Below are 24,842 nucleotides of genomic sequence, written 5' to 3' on the forward strand. Positions count from 1 at the left end.
GAATTGACTTAAGTGTTGTAGGGGCATATCTACTCATGCAGGTAGGCCCTCTCCTGTGGTATAGTGCAAAGAGTGGGCGATAACCATGTCAAAAGAGGCACTTTCTCACAGTGGCAGGCACCCTGTTAAACAACAGGACTATAAGAGAGCTGCCTAGAAACACCTGCCCTCCACTGGACATCGAAGTGCAGCCTCAGAGGCCGAGTCCTGACCGTCACGAAAAGCCCCCAAGGTCGTTAGGCCTGTAACAGAAGTCAGAGTGGACTCTGGACCCACTATAAAGTATGCTTACCTGCAAGGAACTGCTGAGACTGCTGTAAGAAGGAGATCAGCTGACCAGTGGCTACTAGACCTGCATTAGACTCCACTGGTGCATCGTGGGAGATAGAATCTTGAGGTTGGAGATGGCACCTGACCCTTATGAGCCCCAGAGTAGCCACAGGAAGCCCCATCGCTGCTCACAGCATTCTCAGCATCTCACACCTCTTCAGCCTCCTTTATTCTTAGCATCCTGTATTCTCAGTATTAGCAAGCCCCGCATCAGGACCACTTTTTTGCTGGTGTAGGATAAAGGATAAATATACAGGAAAGACCCTGAGACCGTTGGACCTGCCAGGTAACTGTTTTCCTGGACCTGCCAGGTCCCTGTGACTGGCTCCCAACCAGTTGTGGCCCATCCAAGAGAGTTTTTCTAGCCCATTAACTCCAACCTGCTAAGCTATTTGCAAAGATTTGTTGCAAACTAAAGATTGACTACAGAGATTTATTTTAGGTTTGAAAACTCATAGCTCCGGTTTCCCTCTATAGATGTGTGTCTTTTTAGTGTCTATCTAAAGATAAAAATATACTTTATTTTTATAAATTGGTGTTAGATTTCTATAGAGTCATGTTTCTTACTTATTTGCTGTTTTTGGTCCTTCTAAATGCTTTCATCGTGTTCCTTTAATTAAGTCTGACTGGACCTGATCGAGATTTTGACAATACTACATGGTGAAGTCTCACAACCACACCATAAAAGTATACATTTAACTAGAATGTCCAATTTGAGGCCCTCTTTAAATACTTATTTCTTGGAAACAGCTGAACAGCATTATAGTAGATCAAAAAATGCACACTTTCTAAGTAAAGTTCTAACTTTGTGCCAAGTTTGGAGTAAATCCATCCTTCCTTTTTTCTGTATCGGAAAGCTAAAGTTCCTATTGGAATTAAAATTGGAAATTGCACTTATATACACCCCCTTCCATTTTATGGCCTCTTTTTGATGGAGCAGCACAAAACCTTCCATGAAGAAGCTTAAGTAGATGAACATTTTTGGGACCGTTTCATACAATTTGTCAAACGAAGGCATAATTCTTTTTTTTTTTTTAAATTTAAATATATTTTCCTATGGAAATTCTCACCTAACTATAACTACTATATTGGGGCTATATGGCATATCATGCAAGCTATTCCAACCAATGTAGAGACGAGATGCTCAATAGTAATTATCCTTAAGTGGGTTTTTAGCCAGTTAGCCAATAGCAAATGTGAATAGGTATTCTTTGTTTTGTTTGTGCTCTAAGTGGCAAATGCGTTTGTACATGTCTCATACTGAATGCTATACTAACATTCCATTGTCCACTTATTTCTTTAAGAAGTACACAACAGAGAGACCAATTTAGAGTTTTGCAGCCCAAGTAGTGGCCGTTGAAACTGCCACCACAGTGATTCTTTTCAATGCACTAGACACTTGGTGGATGGCTGCACAAAGCAGAAGTATGTTTCGGAAACATTTTAGAACCAATGACCCCAAACCATGAGAGTTTTCTCCTAGGTTGTGAGGGTCGTTATTGCTTTTCTCCTGCCCCTCACAAAACAGGCTTTTCCTGGAGGTGACGAACAGGATAATAACGAGGGACTCCTTTACCAGAGCAGCCACCTATTGATGTTGTTCTCCTCATTATATCTGGCCCTTACCTCTCAGCAGGAACACCCTATTGCGACGTATCCTCTTTTGCAAAATGTGTGCAGCACACTTTGGGTGCACCTGTGAAGGCCCTTGAGGTCTGCTATGCGTACTTCCCCATTGTGGCATTTCCACCATCAGTAAATAGTAGTGCTAAACACTCCTGGTGTGTGCCCCTTGCGTCCATGAGCACCAAAGAGGATGCAACACGTTTGCAGCTGAAGTCCCGATGATGATCCTTTATTAACATGGGATCAAAACGCCATTGATTGTTGACACAAGACCCATGTTGATTGTACTCAGTGTTTTCAATTGATGATACCGTAAATTGTATAATTCGCAAAAATTTACTACTAAGTTTTGAGCACCGAGCACTTTTTCACCTCTCTGATCACTTACGTTACCTGTTTTCGACTGTTTACGGGCCCGATTCACAGAATGAACTTAAGACTCAATCCTAAATTTACTACTATTTTGGTATTCACAGAATGCACTTACTACTTTTGGCATTCACAGAATGCACTTACTACTTTTGGCATTCACAGAATGAACTTACTACTTTTGGTATTCACAGAAGTTAGGATTTTGTCTTAAGTTTGTCTTAAGACAGACTTAAGACAGACTTAAGACAAACTTAAGACAGACTTAAGACAGACTTAAGACAAAATCCTAACTTCTGTGAATGCCAAAAGTAGTAAGTTCATTCTGTGAATACCAAAAGTAGTAAGTTCATTCTGTGAATACCAAAATAGTAGTAAGTTTAGGATTGAGTCTTAAGTTCATTCTGTGAATCGGGCCCTATGTTCCTAATATTAAGCAATACAACATTTCTGTAAAAAAATAGAATCTTCTATTCTTCTTTATGATCACTGTAGGGACCTCTGTTTCCAATACCTTGATGTAAACCACCGGGTCTGCTTTGCTCTTTATAGACGTGTGTAGGAAAGTGGCCCTTTTTGACATGGACACCCCTGCTTTTTGCCTGGTATTTGATGAAATTTTGACAGAAGTCACTAGTAAATGGTACCCCAGGTACTTAAGGCTGGGAAGCTAAAGAGTGTCCCTAAGGGCTGCAGCTTGTAGTTTGGCACCCTAAGGAACCCTTCATCACACTCGCCTTGTTGTGTCGTATAGACACGACATGGCAGACCTCTTGTGCGCCATGCCAGCAGACACTGCATATCATATCAGTAAGTCACCCCTACAGCAGGCTTTACAGCCCTTAGGCAGGGTGCGTTATTTTACATGTGAGGACATATCTGCATGAGCAAATATGCCCCTGTGATGTCCATGTTGATTCGTGGACATTGCCAGTGAACAGGGAAGCCATCTTGAATATATGTACTGGGCACTGGTGATTGTGAGTTCCCAAGCTACCTATTGGCTTCACTGAAACCAAAATGTTTGGTATCAAACAACTCATATGAATAAGCCCCCAGTGATTCCAGTGATGGATTTAATAATACATGACTGGGAAAAGGACACCCACTGCCTGACCAATTTGGCACCAGGACAGGTGGGAAAATTAGCTAGACAGGAGTCGTGTACCCTATCAGGTTAGTTACACCCTTGAGGTGGGTTACCTGATGTGAACATGAAAACTAGAATTCCATCATCTTGGTTTATGGTGGAATTAGGCTCACTGGGCCAAGATTATGCCCACTTCCCAAAGGAAATGGTCATACGAGAGAAGGACAAAGAAGAAGAGAACAAAGAAGAGCCCCAAAACAATGAGAACTGGAGACTACTGTGGACTTTTGGCTGCAAACCCTGCCTGCCTGCAACAATCTTGACAGTCATGACCGAGTGTCTTGCCCTGTAGCTGAGCAACTACTAAGAACCCCAGTAGATTGCCAGCCCTTTGCAAATTACCAGCAATCTCACTTGGGGTAGAGGAGCTACTCTTATGCAGTTTGCAGTCTGCAGGCACTGAAGAAGCAGAGTCTGGTTTACTGTGTTGCCACTCCCCAGCCAGCCTGATGCAGTAGCCCCCCAGGCAGAGGTGCCTGTGTTCCTGAAGGTCAGATCTTTTCCACCACCGTGTTAGAGGATACCAGTACTTACTGGAGCCGCACAGCACCAATACCCAGAATACTGAACCTCTTGCAGCACCCAAGTTCAGTCGGGTCTTTAACAGCACCAAGACCAAGCAGCCATCGAGGGATGGCTACACGGCAGAGACGCACTTCCAAAGTGGCCCAGCTATCCTGATTTCTGCACCCTCAACTTGCAATATTGACAACAGTGAGGACCTAGAAAGCACAGAGCCCAACCAACCTATTCAATCTGCATCCGAGCTGCCCAGACCATGTACCAATGAAACAGCTGTGCCCACTTGCTCCCATGACCCTTATGACTTGAGCCCACCATTGGGAGCTCCCGTACTTGCAGCCTGTTTCTAGATTGCCCTCCTTTCCACCGGCGTAGCACACAAAGCTACCAACCCGACCAGCACCCAGATGCCCCAGGACAGGTAACAAGTAACTGCTGGTGGTACTTTGGACCTCGACCTTGTACAAACTTAAGTCCAGAAGGAGACCCCCAGAAACTGACGGTAAATAACTGTATGCAACATATGCCCTTTTACATATTGCGAAGCATTGCTGCGTAAAAACTCATTTAAGTGAATTGTTTAGTTACATGTGAAATTCAATATTTAAAAAAGTAAATCCTTGATAACGAATTTCTTGGTATCAAAATTCATATAAACTTTGGGCCCGATTCACAGAATGAACTTAAGACTCAATCCTAAACTTACTACTGTTTTGGTATTCACAGATTGCACTTACTACTTTTGGTATTCACAGAATGAACTTACTACTTTTGGTATTCACAGAATGAACTTACTCATTTCGGTATTCAAAGAAGTTAGGACTCCTAACTTTAGGACTCCTAAATGCCTTCTGTGAATACCGAAAGTCTTAAAATTTTGATTTTTCTCAATTTAGTAGTAGTAAAGTTAGGACTCCTAACTTTACTACTACTAAATTGAGAAAAATCCTAATTTTAAGACTTTCGGTATTCACAGAAGGCATTTAGGCGTCCTAAAGTTAGGAGTCCTAACTTCTGTGAATACCGAAATGAGTAAGTTCATTCTGTGAATACCAAAAGTAGTAAGTGCATTCTGTGAATGCCAAAAGTAGTAAGTTCATTCTGTGAATACCAAAAGTAGTAAGTGCATTCTGTGAATGCCAAAAGTAGTAAGTTCATTCTGTGAATACCAAAAGTAGTAAGTGCAATCTGTGAATACCAAAACAGTAGTTAGTTTAGGATTGAGTCTTAAGTTCATTCTGTGAATCGGGCCCGTAGAACTTATTTTTCTAAATTGGTCTCAGATTTATTCTTGAGTGTGTGCCTCATTTATTGCCTCTGTGAGTACAACACATGCTTAACACTATTCACTGATAAGCCTAATCTGCTCTCCCACTCTACCACAAAAGATATCATTTAGTGTTATATTTTTTTTCCCTGTAAACCAATAAGGGTTGTCTGCATTCTTTACACACCGTACCTCATTTTGATCCACTATATAAAGAGCCAGCTTCCTACAACGGATAGGAAAAAAAGACATTACATCGTCCACCGCAAATAGGGCGGCTGGTGCTATATCCTTCCTCCAATGACACCTACTCTTTGACAGAATAACTAAGGTCTCTAAATGCGGCGGAGGACTGAGCATTTGGCAGGCAGGGTACTCCGTCCCATTTGCAAAAACGTTCATACTAATCTGTGCACATTGAGTTTTTCTTTAGTGTGTACTAAACCTTTCCTCTGTTAATTTCAGGCACAGTGTGCACAAGATGATAGCCCAACCATCCTACATGGGGCACATCACTTTGGGAGTAGCTTAAGAAGCCACTTGGTGCTGCCGTTTGATCATGCTGCAGTCCGAAAAAAGTGAGTATTTTGTTTCTGTTGCCCATGTACAAAGAGGTACCACCAGTAATTCTCCTATTTATTAACTGCAAAAAATAAGGTGCTATTGTGACAACGTTACTGCAGAGTTGCTACCTGGCTCATGACTTTGATCAGTGGTTTGTATCCTTGCTATGAAGCAGATGATACGTACATCTTTTTGAGTTGTGTGTTCGTTTTTTAGAGCCTTGCCACTTTATTGCCATACTGTCCTTGGCATACTGAATGGCTCTACTTTGATGTACTGTTCAGTTTCTTGTGCAACTTTGTGATTTATTTCGGGGCACTACTGTCCTTTTGACTTAGAAAGGTTTTGTTTGGCGAAACATTTCAATAGGATAGAAGTTTCAGATATTCCTAGAAATAAATACATTTATTCATTTCTGAAAAGACATGGTTGTTTTGGAATTGTCACATGGTTTTGAGTAGTTTGGCTGTTAATACAGTAGATTTATATTTACATAATGCCTTTTAAAGGTTATTTCTTATGTTACCAATATATCTACTAGATGTTTGCCACTATAGTTACTTTGGGCACTGCTGATTAATGAAGGACATTTTTAGAGTGCGCTAGTGGCCATACGTAGACACAAATGTTCAAGATTGGCGACTACCAAAGCAGTAGCTGTCGGCAAATAGCAGGTTAGTGACAGAAAAGCAAGGTTCCAACGGTTTTCCTGTATCATAGGTGATCACCAGTAAGCCGAATACTAACACGCAAATAAATCAAAAGAGAAGCTGCTACTAACAATTCTCACGTAATAATGAGCTGATATTGAGTGAGAGCATGAGCTTCTGAGAATACGGACTGAGTTATACTGTCAGGAAAAGGAAAGGAGTTGCCCCTTCTGAAGACTTAAGCACAGGAGGAGCCTGAAGGAGACTGAAATACCTTCCCTAACAGGGTCCTAAACACAAATATTGGAATGGTCACAGTGGGGCGGAACAGTAGCATTTCTCATGATGAGCATATTTAGCTACTAGGGCCGATTACCAGGTTTAGGGCTGTCGTCCAGAATATTGTCCTGAATGGTGAGTTGCAAGAAAAACTTGCCGAATATATTGGGGAACAAAATGTAAGTAAGCACAAACAGGTAAGAATAGATGTACTGTTGTTAACTTCACATCTGCATACCTTGAAGATATATTATGTATTATCAAAGTACATATATGTGGAGTTAAATATAGAAAATCGATTCCTAACTTTATGAGCTTAACTGTTGATATTTTTTAACTCTATTTGTGCCATTCAATATTCAGTGCACAATGTTCTGTACCTACACTGTCTTGAGAGATTATGTATAATGTCATAAAATGTAATACCTAAGTGCCTTGAGACCATTACGGGTGAGTAGCCCCACTGTACGAGCCTCTTGATTGATTGATTGATTTACCTTTAAGAGATGATGGGAAATTAAATTCAGAAAGAATAGGAATTCATGGGGCTTGAGCTCATAAAGCTACAGTGTGGCACAATCTCCTAAGCTCTACTTGGTATTCTCTCCTATTTCAGGCTTCATAGTTCAGATAGAGGGAGGTTCTTCCATAGGTAAGGTGCTGCCAGATAGATAGCAAGAGATTTCAACTGAGCTGAAATAAGGACTGCTTGGATAGCAACAAGATTGTGGGTACAACCCATTTTGTAGGCCTTGTGGCTGTGAGTCCGAGCAGTTTGAAAATAATGGGCTTCTTCCAGAAACTAGATCATGTGATAGTGGCAACAGCGATCCTGTACAACCACAGCAGAGCAAGTAGTGAGAAGGTGTGTGACATCCATTTTTTTAAGCCAGCAAGATGTTATAGGACATGATTCTGCACCACATCAGACTGTCCAGTAGTAGAGATTGAAAGAAAAATGAGAAGCTGATATGACGTGGAGGGGTCAGGAAGAGGAGAAATAAGTTATGATGGGTCAAGGACAAGATAAAGCACAAAATTTAGTACCAAAATGGAAAAAATGTGGTGTCAACAGGGGTTTCTTCAGTGCCAGCAACTCAGATTGAACTTCTGTTTCGTAGCATGAAATATTTTCTAGATTTACATGCTGTACATAATCACCCCATCTAGTGGGTAGAATGGCGCAAAAAGCTGGGTCATAGAGCAAATAGAAGGACAGATGGGAAGTCGAGAGTAGGCATGGAAAAGGGGGAAATGGGCTCAGTGGTTGGCACACTCATGCTGATGATGCACACATGCTAGTTACAATAAGGTCTTTGTTGGCACTCTTCAGACCGCATATTCCTCTTTTTCTTGCTTCTTAGGCTTTCAGTCCAGCTGAGTATCAGAACATACGCCTCCAGCGGGTTGATTTTTTACATGGCCCATCAGAACCAAGGGGATTATGCAGCTCTGCAACTCCACAATGGACAGCTACAGTTTGTATTTGATCTTGGCAAAGGGCAGGCAATAGCCACTCACCCTGCTCACATCAGTGATGGAAAATGGCATACGGTAAGAGCTTCAGATGGAAGCTGAACTGTAACAGTTTCTTTACATCAGCATGATTGGGAATGTTTTGAAGTAAACAGATTTGTAAATTGAATGTTGTGAATTCTAAACAGAATGATTACAAGTCAGTTTGCAGAATCTTCATTGTTACTTGTTCCATAGCATGTGATGGCAGTGGAGTAACTCAAAATGATGGGACCCTCCCGGTGAACTCCTATATATCACAGATATTCATGTTATATGTTATGTTATAGTAGTTTGTAATGCACACAGCTACTCAAAAGACTGATTGGGTTATTCGCTTCCTGTACTAGAGGCTTTTAGCTTGAGCAATGGCGGCATAATAGATCTTTTGAGCCTTTTTAATAGTTGCTCTAGCCGTGGGGCAATAATCCTGTCTCCATTGTTGTTCCTGCCTTTTACATTGCTGTTCCTGTATTTTTAAGGAGCTAGAGAACCATGGTTTTGAGGGAGGACCCTAAGGCGCCTGCGCCGAGACTGTGGGTGAGGCGCTCTACCACCTTGTCAATTCAGTTGGTAAAATTGCCCAGGGCTTCATTCAAGTCCGAACCTATCACAGGACATGTTTCGGCTAAAGCAAGACTGAAGGCTGCCGGGTCTATTCTAGGGACAGCTTTACCCTGGTGTACTATAAGTGTCTGTGCTTGCTTAGTCTTGTTTTGGATTTGCCTGGAAAAATAATTCAAAAAGTGGTCAGACTACGTCACTGGCAGGGGATCTTCTACAGTGAGTGGGGTGTTAGAACAGATCAGGTCTAAGTTGTGGCTGTCTTGATGCGTGGGCAGGGTCACACCTTGTTGTAATGGGGCCAGCTTAAGGGAATCAAGAAACTCCTGTGTGTCCCCCGGTTCAGCATTGTCAAGATGACTGTTGAAATCTTCAAGGAGCACAAAGTGGAGTAGCGAAGTACCCGAGGGCTCATAGGCCTTGAGCTGAACGGGAGACCACTGAAGGGTTGGTCCCTGCATGATGCACCACCTTTTCCCCTAGTGGTGATTGCAGCGTAACTTTAACCGTATCTGAAGCTTATGGATGTCCCCATCTAAGGGTTAAAATGAGGCATCATAAATCCCTACTGCAACATATTGATCAAGTTGTAGAAGAGGGATAGAGAATGAACATTGATAAAAATGGGACTTTGGGGTTTCAAAATTGAAATTATCTACTCCAAAGAGAAATTATTTTTAACCGTCTAGTAATTCGAACAATCACTGTGACTAGTCCAAGGAGTACTCTCTGCTGTGAATGTACTTTGCTTGTCACAGGTTCTTAAAATTGTCACTTACAATTGACCTTTACCATGGTAATACTACCAGGTCCCAGTTCTTTTCCTATTACCAGTCTCATAATTCAGGTTTTATAAATGTGTCTAGATGAGCAGTTAAGGTATTTATATTCGTTAGTCCTGAATAGTTTGCATGAACCGCAAAATCAGGATTTAATACACAGTGGCACTACAAAGAGCACTTCAGAATATTGCCCTGAATTTGGCTTGGAACTGAAAATGAGCCGGTAGGTGTACTGGAGGATTCAAAATCTTCTGCATGACAGGCCCTCATCGTTTGCGCTTTCAGCCACACTTGTATGCACAGTTTCGGGGATATAAGCTGCACAGACCTGCCTTATTAAATGATGACATGTCACTGTACCCAATCATCTATGTTGCAGACAGCAACACATCTTCCTTTCCATGTTGTCATACGTGCCTGAATGCACCAAAAGGCAGCAACAGGACTCCAGAAGATCAGTCTGAAGGGGTCCTTTTCTGTGACTTCTTGACAGAATGCTGGCTGATCAATCCACTTCTACCACTAGTTTCATAGCTAGTACTGTGGCTAAAAGGACCCCTTCTATATGTCAGTGTCCACTATATAAATACAGCATGACAGCAGGGCGTCAGAGGATCAACCCTGTTCTTCTGTCAGGATGCTGTCATTTCCATTGTCAGCACTTAATGGCTGTCCAGTGTTAGTGAACACTCACAATGTGCAGCTTGTGCACTGCACTCATAAAGATCACCCATCTCAACCTACCCAGGACAGAGGGCCATGCCAGCTCTGGTTTCTAAATCTGATTGTTTTTTTTTAATTCTTATTGATTTTCCACAACAGAATATTGTTAGCTTTCACATTGCCTCCATCAAATCAGGATCCCCCAATGACTCATGCCCCTCCACCATACTAAAAATGATACCCAAGATCATTGCCCCAGTACTAGCTAACATATGTAACTCTATGTTCACCACAGGAACTTATCCATCCATTTGGAAAAAAACGTCATTAAACCGCTACTAAAGAAACATAACCTTGACCCTACAGAAACCAAAAACTATAGACCCATCGCCTGTCTCCCCTTCCCCGCAAATATCTTTGAAAAAGTAATCAATACTCAGCTGTCACAGTTTATTAAGGAAAACAACATCCTAGACAACACCCACTTCAGATTCAGGAAGGGCCACTGTACCGAAACAGCCCTCATCAAGGCTTCCGACGAGATCAGAATGATACTTGATTAGGGAGGAGCCGCAGCTTTGGTGCTGCTAGCAGCATTTTACACAGTCAATCATACCACACTTATCAACCGTGTCTCTACCATAGGTATTAAAAATAATGCCAAAGCCCTCCTAACATTCTTCCTCTCCAACCGCTCCCAATCCAACCGTTCCCAATCAGTAAGGCTAGGCGACTTTCTTTTGTTTGATTTCACATCCCCACCTTTCATCTTCCCTTGCGGTGTTCCTCAGGGATCCTCGCTAAGTCCAACCTTATTTAACATATATGTGTCCGACTTGCCGAGGGTCATCAAGTCTCATGGCATGCGTCTGACTACATATTCCGACGACACACAACTAGTAATAGAGACCCACAATGACGGAGAAAAAGTTGCGACAAATTTCCAAACTGGAATGCTCGCAATAAGCACATGGATGGCAAACAGGTGTCTTAAACTAAACTCCGAAAAAACAGAGGTGATGATCTTTGGCCACTTCTCCCCCAGATGGTCTCCGTCCTGGTGGCCAGCAGAGTTGAGCCCACCCCATCCCCTGTAACAAAAGTCAGAAACTTAGGAATCATCTTTGACGATAAATTATCTTTTTTTCAACCCTTCCAACAACGTTGTCTCCTCTACATTTTACACCATCAAAATGCTAAAGAAACTCCTACCCTACCTTCCTCCACATGCTGGGAGAACTCTCTTGAGCACGCTATTCATGTCCAGGGTATACTATTCTAATGCCCTTTTCCTCAATGCCCAGGAAAGAGTCCTCAACAAACTGCAAATGGTCCAAACGCAGCAGCAAGGATCCTGACCAACACTCCCAAATTCAAACCCACATCCAATTTAATACGTCAGCTCTACTGGCTGCCCATCAGAAGCCGAACAAAGTTCAAGGACCTGTGTATCTCTTACAAGGTAGTAAACAACACGGGACCAGAATTCCTAAAAAAAATACTATGCCCCTACAAGCCAATCAGACCCCTACGCTCCTCAGTAGCAAATCTGATTTATGTCCTCAGAACAAAAAAATCTTCCTGGGGCGACAGAAGATTCACAGTCGCCACAGCCAGACTATGTAACACACTTCTCCTTCACAAAAAAAATGCCCCCTCTCTTCTTGCCTTCCGTAAACAACTCAAAACCTGGTTATTCAACCTATAACTGACCAGCTCTGCCGCTGTCCTATCCTCTCCCGTCCACAGTGCCGAGACACCCAAGGGTATTTGTGCGCTTAATAAATTGCATAAATAAATAAATTCTTATTACCACAGTTTACTTTTTATTACATTGATAATACAAGAACAGTAACTTGAATGGCTTGGGTGGGATGTCCGGGGAACTCCCGCCACCGTTAAGGATGGGCTATCGTATAGTCTGTAATTATACACATGTATATATTAGACTGCATTCACCTACAATCTCATATACAAAATTACTGTTCAACAAATGGTCTCACATGTAAACTTAACGTATGTCTGTCTTATATTCACACGCAGGCATCAATGTAAAACAATTTAGAAAGAAACAAAACTATGAGTCGATTTCTACTTATGGGCACAGGACACAGTGGACCAGCCAATAAAACGTGTCAGTGGCCGTCGCAGTTGTGGTTAACCTTACGCAATGCATCAATGGGTAGAGCATCGTGGGGGGGAGCAGGACACAGAAAGGAGATGGAGAGGGGGTGTCGGCTGGAGAGGATATAGAAGGAGGAGGAATCTAAATCTGATTCTTTACCAACTCTTTAATCGCTTTTCTTAGCACATATTAATGTTTGCATCTTTCTTGTCTCATATTTCTTCTGTTGACAACTGCCTCATTCTGAGCTTAAATGCTCTCTTCTGCCTGCACCACGTCTCTAAATGTCTCTACATGATTACAGTGCCCCTACAATCTCACTTACCAACTTATACAGAGTTACTGAGATGTTTCATCCCACGGACCACTGACTGCTCTTGAAAAATGAAAAGAAAACGTTTTCTTTTTTAAACGCAACCTGTTTTTCTTTAAGTAAAATAGGCTGCATCAAAAAAGTTACCTCAACAGGCCACCATCCCTGTGATTTTGTCAATTCCTAATGGGCCACAAATTGCGACTTGCCTAATTAATATTAATGAGGTAGGTCGATTTGTGACCCATTTGGAAATGCTAACTGAAGCTCATGGCGTTTCATACATTTAAATAGGGATTACCTAATTTCAATTTGCAGAGAATCACAATTAGGTAATCGCTTTTTGAAATAATGCTACATGTGGCCCTTAATCTCTTAATTCATATATATTACAGAAATTTCCAGCAATTATTTTAGCCTATTTTGCTGTCACACTCACCTTTTTCTTCACTCCTTCTTTATTGGAATGGGGGGACTTTGGGCTATGCTACAATTCTCCTTTTCTACATTGACCCTCATTTTTCTCCATTTCCTGACCTTCATCTTTATAAAATCTTTTATGCTTTTTTCCCTGCACCTTATCCCTTCTCTTTTCTAATCATATTTGCCTTCTCTTTTCTATTAAGATGTGCGTTATCTCTCTTACTTCCTGTCCCCATCTTTTCTTTTTTAACAAAGATTTTGAAATTAATCCTCATTCCATACATTAGTTTTGTCTTTCCCTTCAATTGTTTATCATTTATTCTTAAATTTCCTTGGATATCTTTGCTGGGTTTATCTGAATCTCATCTTCTTTTTGACTCCTTCTCATCTCTTCCACCCTTCTCATCACGTTGTCTTCTTTTCTTTAGAGAACTTTCTCCGATATCCAGGTTTCGTTCTTCTAAGTATGCCTGTCAACCCTCTTTGATTTCTCATTATCTGTCCATCTTGACGTTGTTTCAAGATGTCTTGCTACTCTGAATGTGCCTCGCTCTACTGCACGCTCTGTCCTTCTGACCTTCATATCCTGTCCATTCTTCACTATATTGCTTCACCTTACATCAAGCTAAATGATGCAAGATCAAATCACTTTTCTGGCAACCATTTTTCTTTCTCAGTTCTTCATTAACTTCTTTGTATTCATGCTTCTGGCCTCTCTTTTGCTTCTTTCTCACCTAACATTGCTAAGATTGACAAACTTTAATCATATTTTTCTATCAGTTCCCCTTCTCAATCTGGTGCCTTCACCTATGCATGCTACTTTATCCTCATCCACTCCTATTCCTGACTGTGAATTCTATCTTTGGCTTATCAGGGTTAATGCGACTGTCCCTCTTTCTGATGCCATTTCCACTTCCCGCACTTTTCCTGTTTATCTTTATTTGCCATTCTACCTTGTCAAAATCTTCAAACTTTATCTCTCCTACCTATCCATTCTCATTTCTTTCAAGCATTCTACCTTTATTTTCATCCTTATATTACACTCTTGACCTTTCTTCTGTTTTCAACCAATCACATGCTGATCTTCGCTCTCCAAATGACTGGGGCCTTTAGTCTTTAATCTTGATTCTAGCTGTCATTTTTGGCCTAGCTTTTATTCTACTCAGTGAGAAGAGACTTCTATTCTGTCAGCCGCTAACACTTTCACAACTGCTCACAAGTCAAAATCACACTCTCTTCGTATTCTTCTTCACCTTTCTGTTGCCTTTCACACAGTGACTCACTATTTCTTTGCTCCACCTTCTTAGTTTACATGGAATTTCCTTTTGTTACCCTATGTTGTTTTTTTGTTATCGATTCGGCCATAACTAGTCGATATATCCAACAGGACTGTCTTGAAAATCTTTTCTACTTCAGTTTGGTGTTCCTCTCTGTAGTCTGCCCTTTGTCTACTCGCATACCACCAATCCTCTCACATGCATTATTTCTTGTCTGCCTGCTCTGCTACATCTACATAGAGTTCTCACAAATCTTTGATACCTTATTTTTTATCTCTCTATGTGCCTGTGCAAAATAATGTCAGCAAGTCATCTTTTTTCTGCTTTATTTTGATGTTTTTTAAGTTCTGTCCTTAATCACTTATTTAGATCACACTTTACATCTGCATTATTTCCTCTTTTGAACTTTAGTTCCACTTCTTTGTGGAGTTCTCCCAGACTTTTGCCTCTTACTTTTATTTTAATGTTTGTCTTTAATTTCTTTATTTTGACACTACTGGTTGACTACGCTCTCTCTCCATCTAGCCACTCTAAATCAGAAATTCATTTTCTTCTTGTTCAGCTTGCTTTCTGTAGACTGCATATTATTTACCCTCCTCTCTTTTACTTTAATCTGTTGCATCCAAAAGAGAGGGTACTTTCAATCATTGAAGTAAAGGAGCTAATACGTTGTGATTTTCCGAAGAGCAGTATGGCCCCTTTAAATAACACAGGACTTAACATCAATATATAAATATGTTAAGTGACATAATGGCAAAAAGGCCTAAGCATGAGTTAAGCATCCATGAGTTGTTTATCATACACCTATCTGCCCCTTTGTTTATCTATGCACCATACATGTTTGTTTATTTATTTATTTATTCGCTTGTAAAGCGCCTGAGTCAATTCCCGAAGGGATATCTCTGCACTGTTGCTTATACTGGACAGTTTAACTATGCAAAAGAAGCTGTGTAGGAAAGTTGGCTAGGATTATGGCAGGGTGAAGAGGTAAGTTTTAAGTTTTTTCCTGAAATGTTCAAGATTGCTGATCTGTTTGAGTTCAGTGGGTAAGGAGTTCCAAAGGATAGGTCCTTTGTAGGACAGGGCTCGCCCGCCTTGTCTAGCTCTTCTTATCTTTGGGACCTGTAACAGCTGATGATTACTTGAACGAAGTGTACGTCCAGGGGTGTATGGGACGAATTTTTCTTTTAAGTATTTTGGACTAGTTCCAGACAGGCATCTATGTATCATACTACAGATTTTGAACTTGATACGCTGTTTTACTGGCAGCCAATGAAGTTGGCGAAGAAGAGGACGGGAGGGTGTTCTGGGAGGAGCGTTGAGAGCCAGTCTAGCTGCCGTATTTTGGACAACCTGAAGTTTGTCCAGTTGTTCCTCATTTGCCGATAGATATAGTCCGTTGCAGTAATCCATTCTGCTTATTATGAGGGTTTGTATGAGCGTTTTCCTGTGACTGTCTGGCAGAATTGGAAATACGCGTCGCAGTAGCCCCACCACGTGGAGGCAGGCACCTGCCACCTGAGTGGTGTGCTCTTTAAGCAGGAGCGCCTGGTCTAATTTGACACCCAGGTTTTTTGCTATTGGTTTGGGGTTGGGGACAGGACCTAGCTCCAGGGGCCACCAATCTGGGGACCATAAGAGAGTCGCCCCCCCGAACAGCATGACCTCGGTTTTGGACACATTGCATTGGAGGAAGTTCTGAGCCATCCAATGCGCCACAGCTCTCATGCCATCCGCAAAGGTGGACTGAATTGCTGGTGTAAGGGTTTGAAAGGGAAACAGGAGCTGGGTGTCGTCAGCGTATGACACCGGAGAGAATCCATATGATCTTATCAGATTTGCTAAGGGGGCCACATAAATGTTAAAAAGCGTGGGGCTAAAGCACGAGCCCTGTGGCACTCCCTTGGTTAACACCCTAGAGGGTGAAGAGTGGGAACCCAGTCTGACACCTTGAGTGCGGCCGGTGAGAAAGCTTTGTAGCCACCATAGGGCCATTCCTCCTACCCCCACATCACTCAATCTTTCGAGAAGAAGTTCATGTAATACCGTGTCGAAGGCAGCGGACAAATCTAACAGCACTAAAATCACTGAGTCCCACCTGTCCAGTGACATCCTGATGTTGTCGGTCACGGAGAGGAGGGCTGATTCAGTGCTGTTATTGGGCCTGAAACCAGATTGGGAAAGGTCCAGGCCTTCCGCTGCCTCGATGTATTTCGACAGGTGGGTATTAACATGCTTCTCGGTGAGTTTGCTGAGGTAGGGTAGGAGGGAGATGGGTCTGAGGTTAGACAGGTCAGACCAGGGCAGTGAGGTATTTTTCCGAATGGGATTGACCACTGCTTGTTTCCACTCAGATGGTACCTGTCCTTCTCTAAGGGATTGATTTATGATGGTTCGGATGAATGGGCCTAGGAAGGAGTTTAATGGAGCCATCATTTTTGCTGATATGAGGTCATTCGGGTAGCCTGATTTTATATGGCTGGTTAGGAGGGGGAGATCGATGTTAGAGACGGGGGGAAAGAAAGTAAAGATATTTCCTTTTTTTGTGGTAAAATGGAGCAGGGTTACCACAGTTGGTATTGGTGGCTTTCAGGATTTTGTCATATATTGTGTTAATTTTACTCTAAAAAAACAGAGATATCTCATTGCATAATGGCTGTGAGAAGTCATCCACGCTCACACATGCTGTGGGTTTTACAAAGGATTCAAGTATCTTGTATAATTCCTTCGAGGAATTTCCTGCCTCTATCAGTTGTTGGGTCAGACTGTCCTTGCGGGCTCTTCTAATGTTTTTGTAATATTTTGATTGAGCTTCTAGATAGGCTTTCCTATCCTCTTCGAGGTGTGATCTCCTCCATTTCTTTTCTAGTCTTCTACAACCTTGTTTCTCCGTTCTCAATGTCTCTGTATACCATTTCTCCTGTCTATGTTTAGGGAATTGTTTGTACAGTTTCAGCGGGGCTAGTTTGTCTATAGCCTCTATAAGGGAGTCATTGAATTTATTTAATGTATCTTCTACCTTATCTGTATCCTGGAATTTGGGTTTTTTCCAGATCTTCTGCAGTTCTTCTGTTGTGACTTTGTGCCACGGGCGCCTCCATATAGGGGGAAGAGTTACTTTAGATGGCCGTTTGTTTGTTATCGGGAGGTCAAATTCTATTAGGAAGTGATCTGTCCAATCCAACTGAGAAATGGCTTTACAGGGAATGGTGGGCAGTTCGAAAAGAGTAAATCTAGGAAGTGTGCCCCTTCATGAGTTGGACCGGAGTTCTGGAGTTCCAGACCTATCGTAGACATATCTGTGGGTAAGGATTTTGTTTCCGTGAGTTCAGGGTTATCTGCGTGTATATTAAAGTCTCCCAGGAGAACAAAGTCTTCTTTGGCTCTGAGATATGGGGCTAGCAGTTCCATAAGGGCAAGTGAAAACCCCGCGCCTGGTCCAGGTGGGCGGTATATGAGTGCTCCTTTCTTGACTATTGTGGTGGAGAGATTAATTCTGAAAATTATTATTTCTAATGTTGGGCTACATTTTTTCTCTAGTATGGTAACTTTCAGATGCTCCTTATATATGATGGCCAATCCGCCTCCTGTCTTAATGGGTCGATCCATGTTTAAAAACTTGTACCCTGTGGGGATTCCTAACGTTATTGCGGAGGTTGTATGGGGTTTGAGCCACGTTTCCGTGAGAAAACACAGATCTGGCTGAGATGTATAAAGTAAATCTCATATCTGAAATTGATGTTTGGACATTGAGCGTACATTTAGCAATAGGCATTGAAGTCCATTTTTTACTTTGCTTATCTCTAAGATCGTGGGTTCTGAATGAAATAAAAAGTTGGATTGAAAATGACATTTGTTGCAAGAGAAAGGGCCTTCAGGAATTTGCCAGTTGTCATTGATACATTTTGAAAGTTGGGCTGGTTTCAATGCCAAGAGATCTGAGGCGGAATACCTGATTGTTCTCTGTGGGATAACCGCGCAGGGCATAGCCCCTGGCCTCTGGCACCGTCCTGGCGCGGACGGGCGCAGACGGGCAGCTCTTTGGCGGGTCTTTGGCGGGAGTTCGGCTGCGCGCGAACGCTGCGCGCTCGAGTGGGGGCTAGGGCTAAATAGCCCCTGAGATGAACCACTAGAGCGCTACCCGCTCCAGTGAAAACAGGAAGTGCCTCAAGTGTGTGGCTCTCACCTGTCCGCCCTCCGCACAACGGTAATAATTACCCTGTCGGAACGAGGCGGACAGGAAGTATGGTTGAACCACCACTCCTCGCTGGCCCTGTAGCTCACTAAGGCTGCTTCCCAATTGTTAGAAACAAAGAAGGGAGAATGGACGCGGTGACTTCTAGCGCTATGTAATCAGCGTAGGAAGTGCAGTTCAGTTAAAAGCAATGTGCGCGTTTGTAGTCAACACACATACATTTTAAAATTGTCCAAGTGCGCGCAAGGCAATCAGTGAGCATTTAAAATACAATTTCGCTTTCCAGCATTGAATCGCTAGTAGCGCTGTACCAGTTTCTGCAAAGCGGGTTTGGAGACTCTGCCACTGTCTCTTGACCGCCTGTTTGCCTGCATGTGTGTTGTCTGTGACTGTATCTGTATTTGTATGTATGTGTGGTTGGTCTATGCGCCTCTTGTTACGAGGGTGAGGTATATTTTTTGTCTGTTCATTGGTGCTTCCATATGCGGGAGAGGGAGGTCACTTTTGAGAACAGGAATGTAATGCAGAATTTAAATAAACTGTATTGACAGTAAGTAAACCCTTTTGTAAAGGCTGCCTCATTGTGACAACGTGTTATGTAGGGGTGGTTTCAAGGTAGTCGGTGTCTCCTACCTCTCTTGCTGCATAGTTATGAATACGTTTTTCTTATTTCATCTAGGTCAAGACTGACTATGTGAAAAGGAAAGGGTCAGTCACCATCGACACACAAGAATCAACTGCAGTCAATGCCATTGGCGACGGCAACACCCTGGATGTAGAAGGAAAGCTTTTTCTTGGAGGACTGCCATCGAACTACACCATCAAGAAGTTAGGAATCGTAAGTCTGCTCTGGGAAAATTTAGATGCAAAGTTCATAGTGTATATTTCTGATGAGGGTGAGAGCTATTCCGAATTTGCCAATAGGTGCAGTAATGCGTAATCCGCTATTTTAAAGTGGGCACAGATTATTGATCAATCATTTCTACTCCAAAGTAAGTAACATTTGGGGGATCTCTGCTAAAGAAGTTTGTGTATTTTTGTTTCAATATCGATTTTTAATGGACCCACACACAGAGGCATTCATTACTAAGACTTGATGTACCCAGACTCGCAGATATGCTTAAGGAATAGCTGATTTGTGATTGGCTAAAAAAAACAGAAAGCAAATTTGCGAACATTTGTTTTTTTGCCGGTAGCTAGACTACTGTTTACGTTTACATTGCTTAAACCATATTTACACTTTACAGAGAAAACTGCAGAGAACATGTGGTATTTTATCAAGAACGTAAGAAATTGCGATGAAGTGTAATTTATTAAAGGCTAGTTTATCTAAAGTTAATACTGGTGTGTTTTTTAGAGAGTTGATGACTTTCTTTATATTTTTGAAATCAGAAACACAGTCTTACACAAACATATGACATAGAATAGTGAACAATAAAAAGTAAACCGTGGAATATTTAAATTCGCTGCATTTAGTGGGAAAATGAGTCGTCGCCTGTGAGGCTCCGCTTTACCTAGACATCCATGAAATAAGATGTATGGGGTATTCTGAACCTGAGTCTGCCTTTTAGTTGGATCTGGACCAGAATGTAGCAACTCATCGGATGATAGGAAGATTATGGATTCAGGAATAATCCATCACTCCACCCAATTGAGGCTCCCTTCTTTCTAGTGCTGAAACATCCCAGTTACTGAGTGCAAACCATGCCAAGGTAATATGTGGCAAGTGTAGGTGGGAAATAACCAGTGGTTAATTTGTGAAAAAATAAGCGCCAGGGCTATCATCAGGAGGCAGATTGCACCATCTCAGCGCTCCTCTTAGCATCGCCTATTACAGAATAAACTTCTAACCATGAAACACTACAAGTAGGGAGAGGATGTGGCATAATGGGAAGAGTTACCAACTTTGAAGCTGGGGAAGCATGTCGTGTCTCAGCATATGCTCAACATCCTGTGATTCTGGGAAAATCACTTAATCTCCCCTGCCTACAAAAAACAAATATTTCCTTAACTGGTGCTCATGAAAAGCGCTTCAATACCTTTGTTACGAGTTTGCACTAAAACACCGGTGTCGACGATTAAGTGACGGTGCCAAGCACTGGAAGCCACTGGATCAAATTAAGCACTGGAAATAACTAAAGCTTGAAGGACATTCAAGATTGAGTGCACTGTCTCCTGGTAAAACAGAACATGATAACCTAATGGTTCAAGGTGTGTTTTTTTGTAAATGGTCCAGTTAAGACAGTTGTTGCTCCAAAACATAAAAAACAGTTAGGGGGATATTAGCAAGAACCTCGTTAAAATTATCGCCATTTTAGCGGCAGGAAACTACCGCTAAAACGGCCATAATGGGCTTGCTAATATACGTTATAGAATTCCAAGAGAAGCCCAGGTTGGCTTGTAATCAGGGCCTTAAGGTTAAGTGGTGATATTGCATCACAAGTATGGTTATACTACCTTTTGTCATAAGAAATTCATTTTGGTTCGCACCATCAAAAATCAATCATGCTCATATTGAACCTAAATTTGGATACGGAAAAATGCTGAAAAACTATTAATATATCATTTTAGCTTTGTGAATCATTAAAGGAAATATGATTAGCTGCTGCAATAGTAAATAGCCTGACTTTGTTATGATTGGAAATGTTCTGACAACCTCAAAATGATCGGTTTTGTGTGTGTGCTTTTTGTAAACTCTCACCCATTCATTGGTAGGACCTCAAACCCGTCTGGCACTCATGGATAATACCATAGAAAAGGTTTCTGTCAGAAACACTATTTCATAAGTAGCTTCTTCAGAATCTTGTCTCAAAGGAGGTCGGTTTAGGAATTTGCCCAGCAGTTTGCTGCTATCCAGATAAGTGTTGCAAGGTTAGTTATGATCATGCGCTTTAATGGTTCTGCGTTCTCTTTCTAGGTCTCGAGCAGCATGGTTTCCTGCATTGGCAATGTGACAATAAACTCAAAGCTGTTGGATATACAAGCCCCTCTTTCAAAGGCCTTTGTGGATAAATGTTATGTGACAGTGCAAGAGGGCACTTTCTTCGACGGAAGTGGATATGCTGCCCTGGGTAAATATTTATTTTGAATGGTACACGTGATACCCCATGATCGGTTTATCCCTGAATTTGATTTAGGGGGGAACTACTGCTTTGTTGTGCTGTTGGTAGAGTTGTCTTTGGGGTGCATGCACAATTGTGTACTATTTTCATTGTGAAATAATTGCATTCAGTACAAATAATCCTGTTAGGTAGATTCTGTGTTAGACTATAAATTAAAGGCTGATGCTAGATAGGTATTTTGTGGCCAGATGTAAATAATGAAAAACTCAACAAACAAGCTGTTTTGAGCTAGAAGGCGTAGCAACCCATGTTTTACATTTGAGCTGATTAATAAAGTTTGAATCAGGTGAAAGTTCAGCATGCTGCCATTTTAGCTGCTCTGTGTAGAATAGAAAAATTGTGATTACGGTAGGCATTTTACAACCCTCCATGTGTAACACATATAATGTAAGAGATGCTAAGAAGCATAGCTACATATGTCTGTTAAATAAAATTCAAGAGGGTACATAATGTGAGTTACATTTACATTGTTTATTTCAATTATACTCAGCTAAAGACGGATATAAAGTTCGATCAGATGTAAACATCTCTGTTGAGTTCCGCACAACGGCCATGAATGGAGTCCTCGTTGGAATCAGCAGTGCTAAAGTTGATGCTGTGGGAATTGAGATTGTCAATGGCAAGGTTAGTGTTGTATACGTTACAAGAGAGGAGTTTTTAAAAAATATGAGTGAAATTGCACGTGTGGAAATGTTTGTAGCCAAACAATGTTAAATACTCAAAGCCACATGCTTTTCTTAAAAGGGCAAGTCATTTTGGGCCAAGTATATGATCATTCCATTTTGTGAGTTGCAAATTGTGACATTTTGAGATTATCAAAATGGAATGTACAATAGTGTCTCAGACACTGTTTGTGGTTCCTAATGGGGTCGCTAAAGACCTACCTCATTAATATTATTGAGGTAGTCACAATTTGCGACCGATTAGGAATCTCACATATCACAGGGATCGTGGCCAGTTGGGGACAGCAGACCACTATGTCAATGTTTGCTTTTTAAGCAAAGCAACTTTTTTTTTTTCAAATGCAGCCCATTCTCCTTAAAGGAAAACAGGATGCCATTAAAAGAAAAAAATGAATTGTTTTCTCTTAATTTTCAAGGGCAGGCAGTGATCCTTGAGACCACTACATGCTCTTAAAAAATATTTTCGCATACATTCACTAAGTGGAAGGGATCCAATTCCCGTTTGCAACTGACTTACCACCTACTTGAAGTAGTTGATAACTGCGACTGTTCTGTCACTGCATTTGTAGTCACAAAACAACTGTATATACCAGTGCGAATCTCTATTAGGAGGGACAACCCATAGCATTTCCCCTCCTAATAGCAACTCGTAAACCCTATTTTGCAAGTTGGTAATAGGTTACCCACTCACAAAATAGAGTGTGTACATACCACAACCCTTTTTAGTGGTGGAAAACGGGCCGATTTCCCGTATGAGACCACTAAAAAGGAACGTACATCTGGCCCTTTGTTTCTAAAACCTTTGAGATTTAATGGTCGGCATGCCCCACATGTTGGAACTATTGTTATATTGTTTATGTCTAACACTGGGTTATTCTCCGAGTATGACTGCAGTTGATCTTTAGCATAAGTGGCTACCTCAGACTACATAGTCATGATTTGGGACAATTTTTCCCAAAAATCACCAACAATCTTTAGTCAATTGAAAATACTTATGTATTGTCAATTGTTAGTTGTAGAAGCTGAGTTGCTCTTAGGTTGAGGAGTACACTCTATTACATTAAAAGGGAGAAAGTGTTGCAGGGAGCAATGCATTCTTTGAGTTTAGAATATTCTAGAGTCTACCCACACTGGGCTGTCTTAGCTCCAAGGGTTCTAGCATCCTGTGCTTTACTTTTTAGTACCCAGTTTTAATAGTTCAGATTTCACACCTGTAAATAAATGTCCTTTCTTTTTTGAAGGTAAAACACTGACTAGACAGTACTTTTGGTTTGCATTATTTACTGTCGTACTGCTTCTGTGTTTTGCAGTGTGAATCTTTCTGGCTTCACATGGTGCACAATTTTTTGCCACCTGGAGATTGGGCCCAGAATTGTCTCTGTTTTCTTCTCTCGTTTCATTTGTTGAGAGGGTGTCATTGTTGACCATTTGGTGTCATGTCGCTTCTCAAGAAGGCCTACACTGTTCTTCCTCAATACTTAAAGAGTGTCATGTCCCCAAAGGATGTATCTACAATTGTAGGGCAATATTATTTCATACCCTTTGACAATGGGGGTAAGCCAAATTACTGAAACAGGATACTGCCCAATTGTACACTTACACTTTGGACAGTTGACCTATGGAGCAACAGAAAGGCACCAACCCTGTGTTTTCACAAACCAAAATATTTTTAACATTTTGCGTGCTAATACCAAAATGCCCTCTGTCCAAGAGCACCACCCTAAACATATGGTAAATAACAACTCTCCTTGAATTCGGAATACCACCGCTTAGTAAATAAGTCCAAACAATGAAAAAATAACTCAATTGATGTCCTTATTGATACGCTGAGTCTTGGTGTATATTTCAATGCTTATTTAATGTTCCTTCCTTCTAAGAAACCCGCCGCCTCTACTAATGTTAGCAGTGGCAGCGGGTTTCTTTGAATTGTGGCACATCGCGGTGTCGGCCTTACTTTGCCTACAGACGGGGTTACTACCTTGGAAATAACCTCCTTTTGGAATTGGAATATTTACCCGTTCCTTGAAATATACACAAGAAAAATATATGTTTTTGGGTTTCTTGAGAACACAACACTGAGATCCAAGTCAAATTCGTGCCACAATACAAAAATATATAATATTCATAGGACGTTTTTTTGAAAATATAACTACTACATGATGGATAAATCCTGGCATTGGTATATCACTCTTAGCATGGAGTGTGCTTTAGATTGCTTGATATAAAGGACTCTTTTGGATTTGACCGCGCTTGACACAACTTTGCCCTGAAGAAGTTCTGTTTCAGAACGAAACGCGTTGGCTGACTATCATTGAATTTTTCTAAAGGAACATTAAATAAGCATTGAAATATACACCAAGACTCAGCGTATCAATAAGGACATCAATTGAGTTCTTTTTTCATTGTTTGGACTTATTTACTAA

General features: G+C 41.4%; 1 protein-coding gene across 1 annotated transcript in view; it reads left to right on the forward strand.

The window, feature by feature from the left end:
- The window catches only part of LOC147669098 (laminin subunit alpha-1-like), a 213,595-nt gene that overhangs the window by 176,841 nt on the left and 11,912 nt on the right, over positions 1–24,842 (forward strand). Inside the window, exons 28-32 of the mRNA XM_086948228.1 lie at positions 5,730–5,842; positions 8,122–8,311; positions 19,294–19,452; positions 21,532–21,685; positions 22,227–22,360. Coding sequence (XP_086804354.1) covers positions 5,730–5,842; positions 8,122–8,311; positions 19,294–19,452; positions 21,532–21,685; positions 22,227–22,360 — 750 coding nt within the window. The remainder of the gene's footprint in view (positions 1–5,729; positions 5,843–8,121; positions 8,312–19,293; positions 19,453–21,531; positions 21,686–22,226; positions 22,361–24,842) is intronic.

This window comes from Lissotriton vulgaris, unplaced genomic scaffold, assembly GCF_964263255.1.
Source record: "Lissotriton vulgaris unplaced genomic scaffold, aLisVul1.2 SCAFFOLD_789, whole genome shotgun sequence".
NCBI lineage: Eukaryota > Metazoa > Chordata > Amphibia > Caudata > Salamandridae > Lissotriton > Lissotriton vulgaris.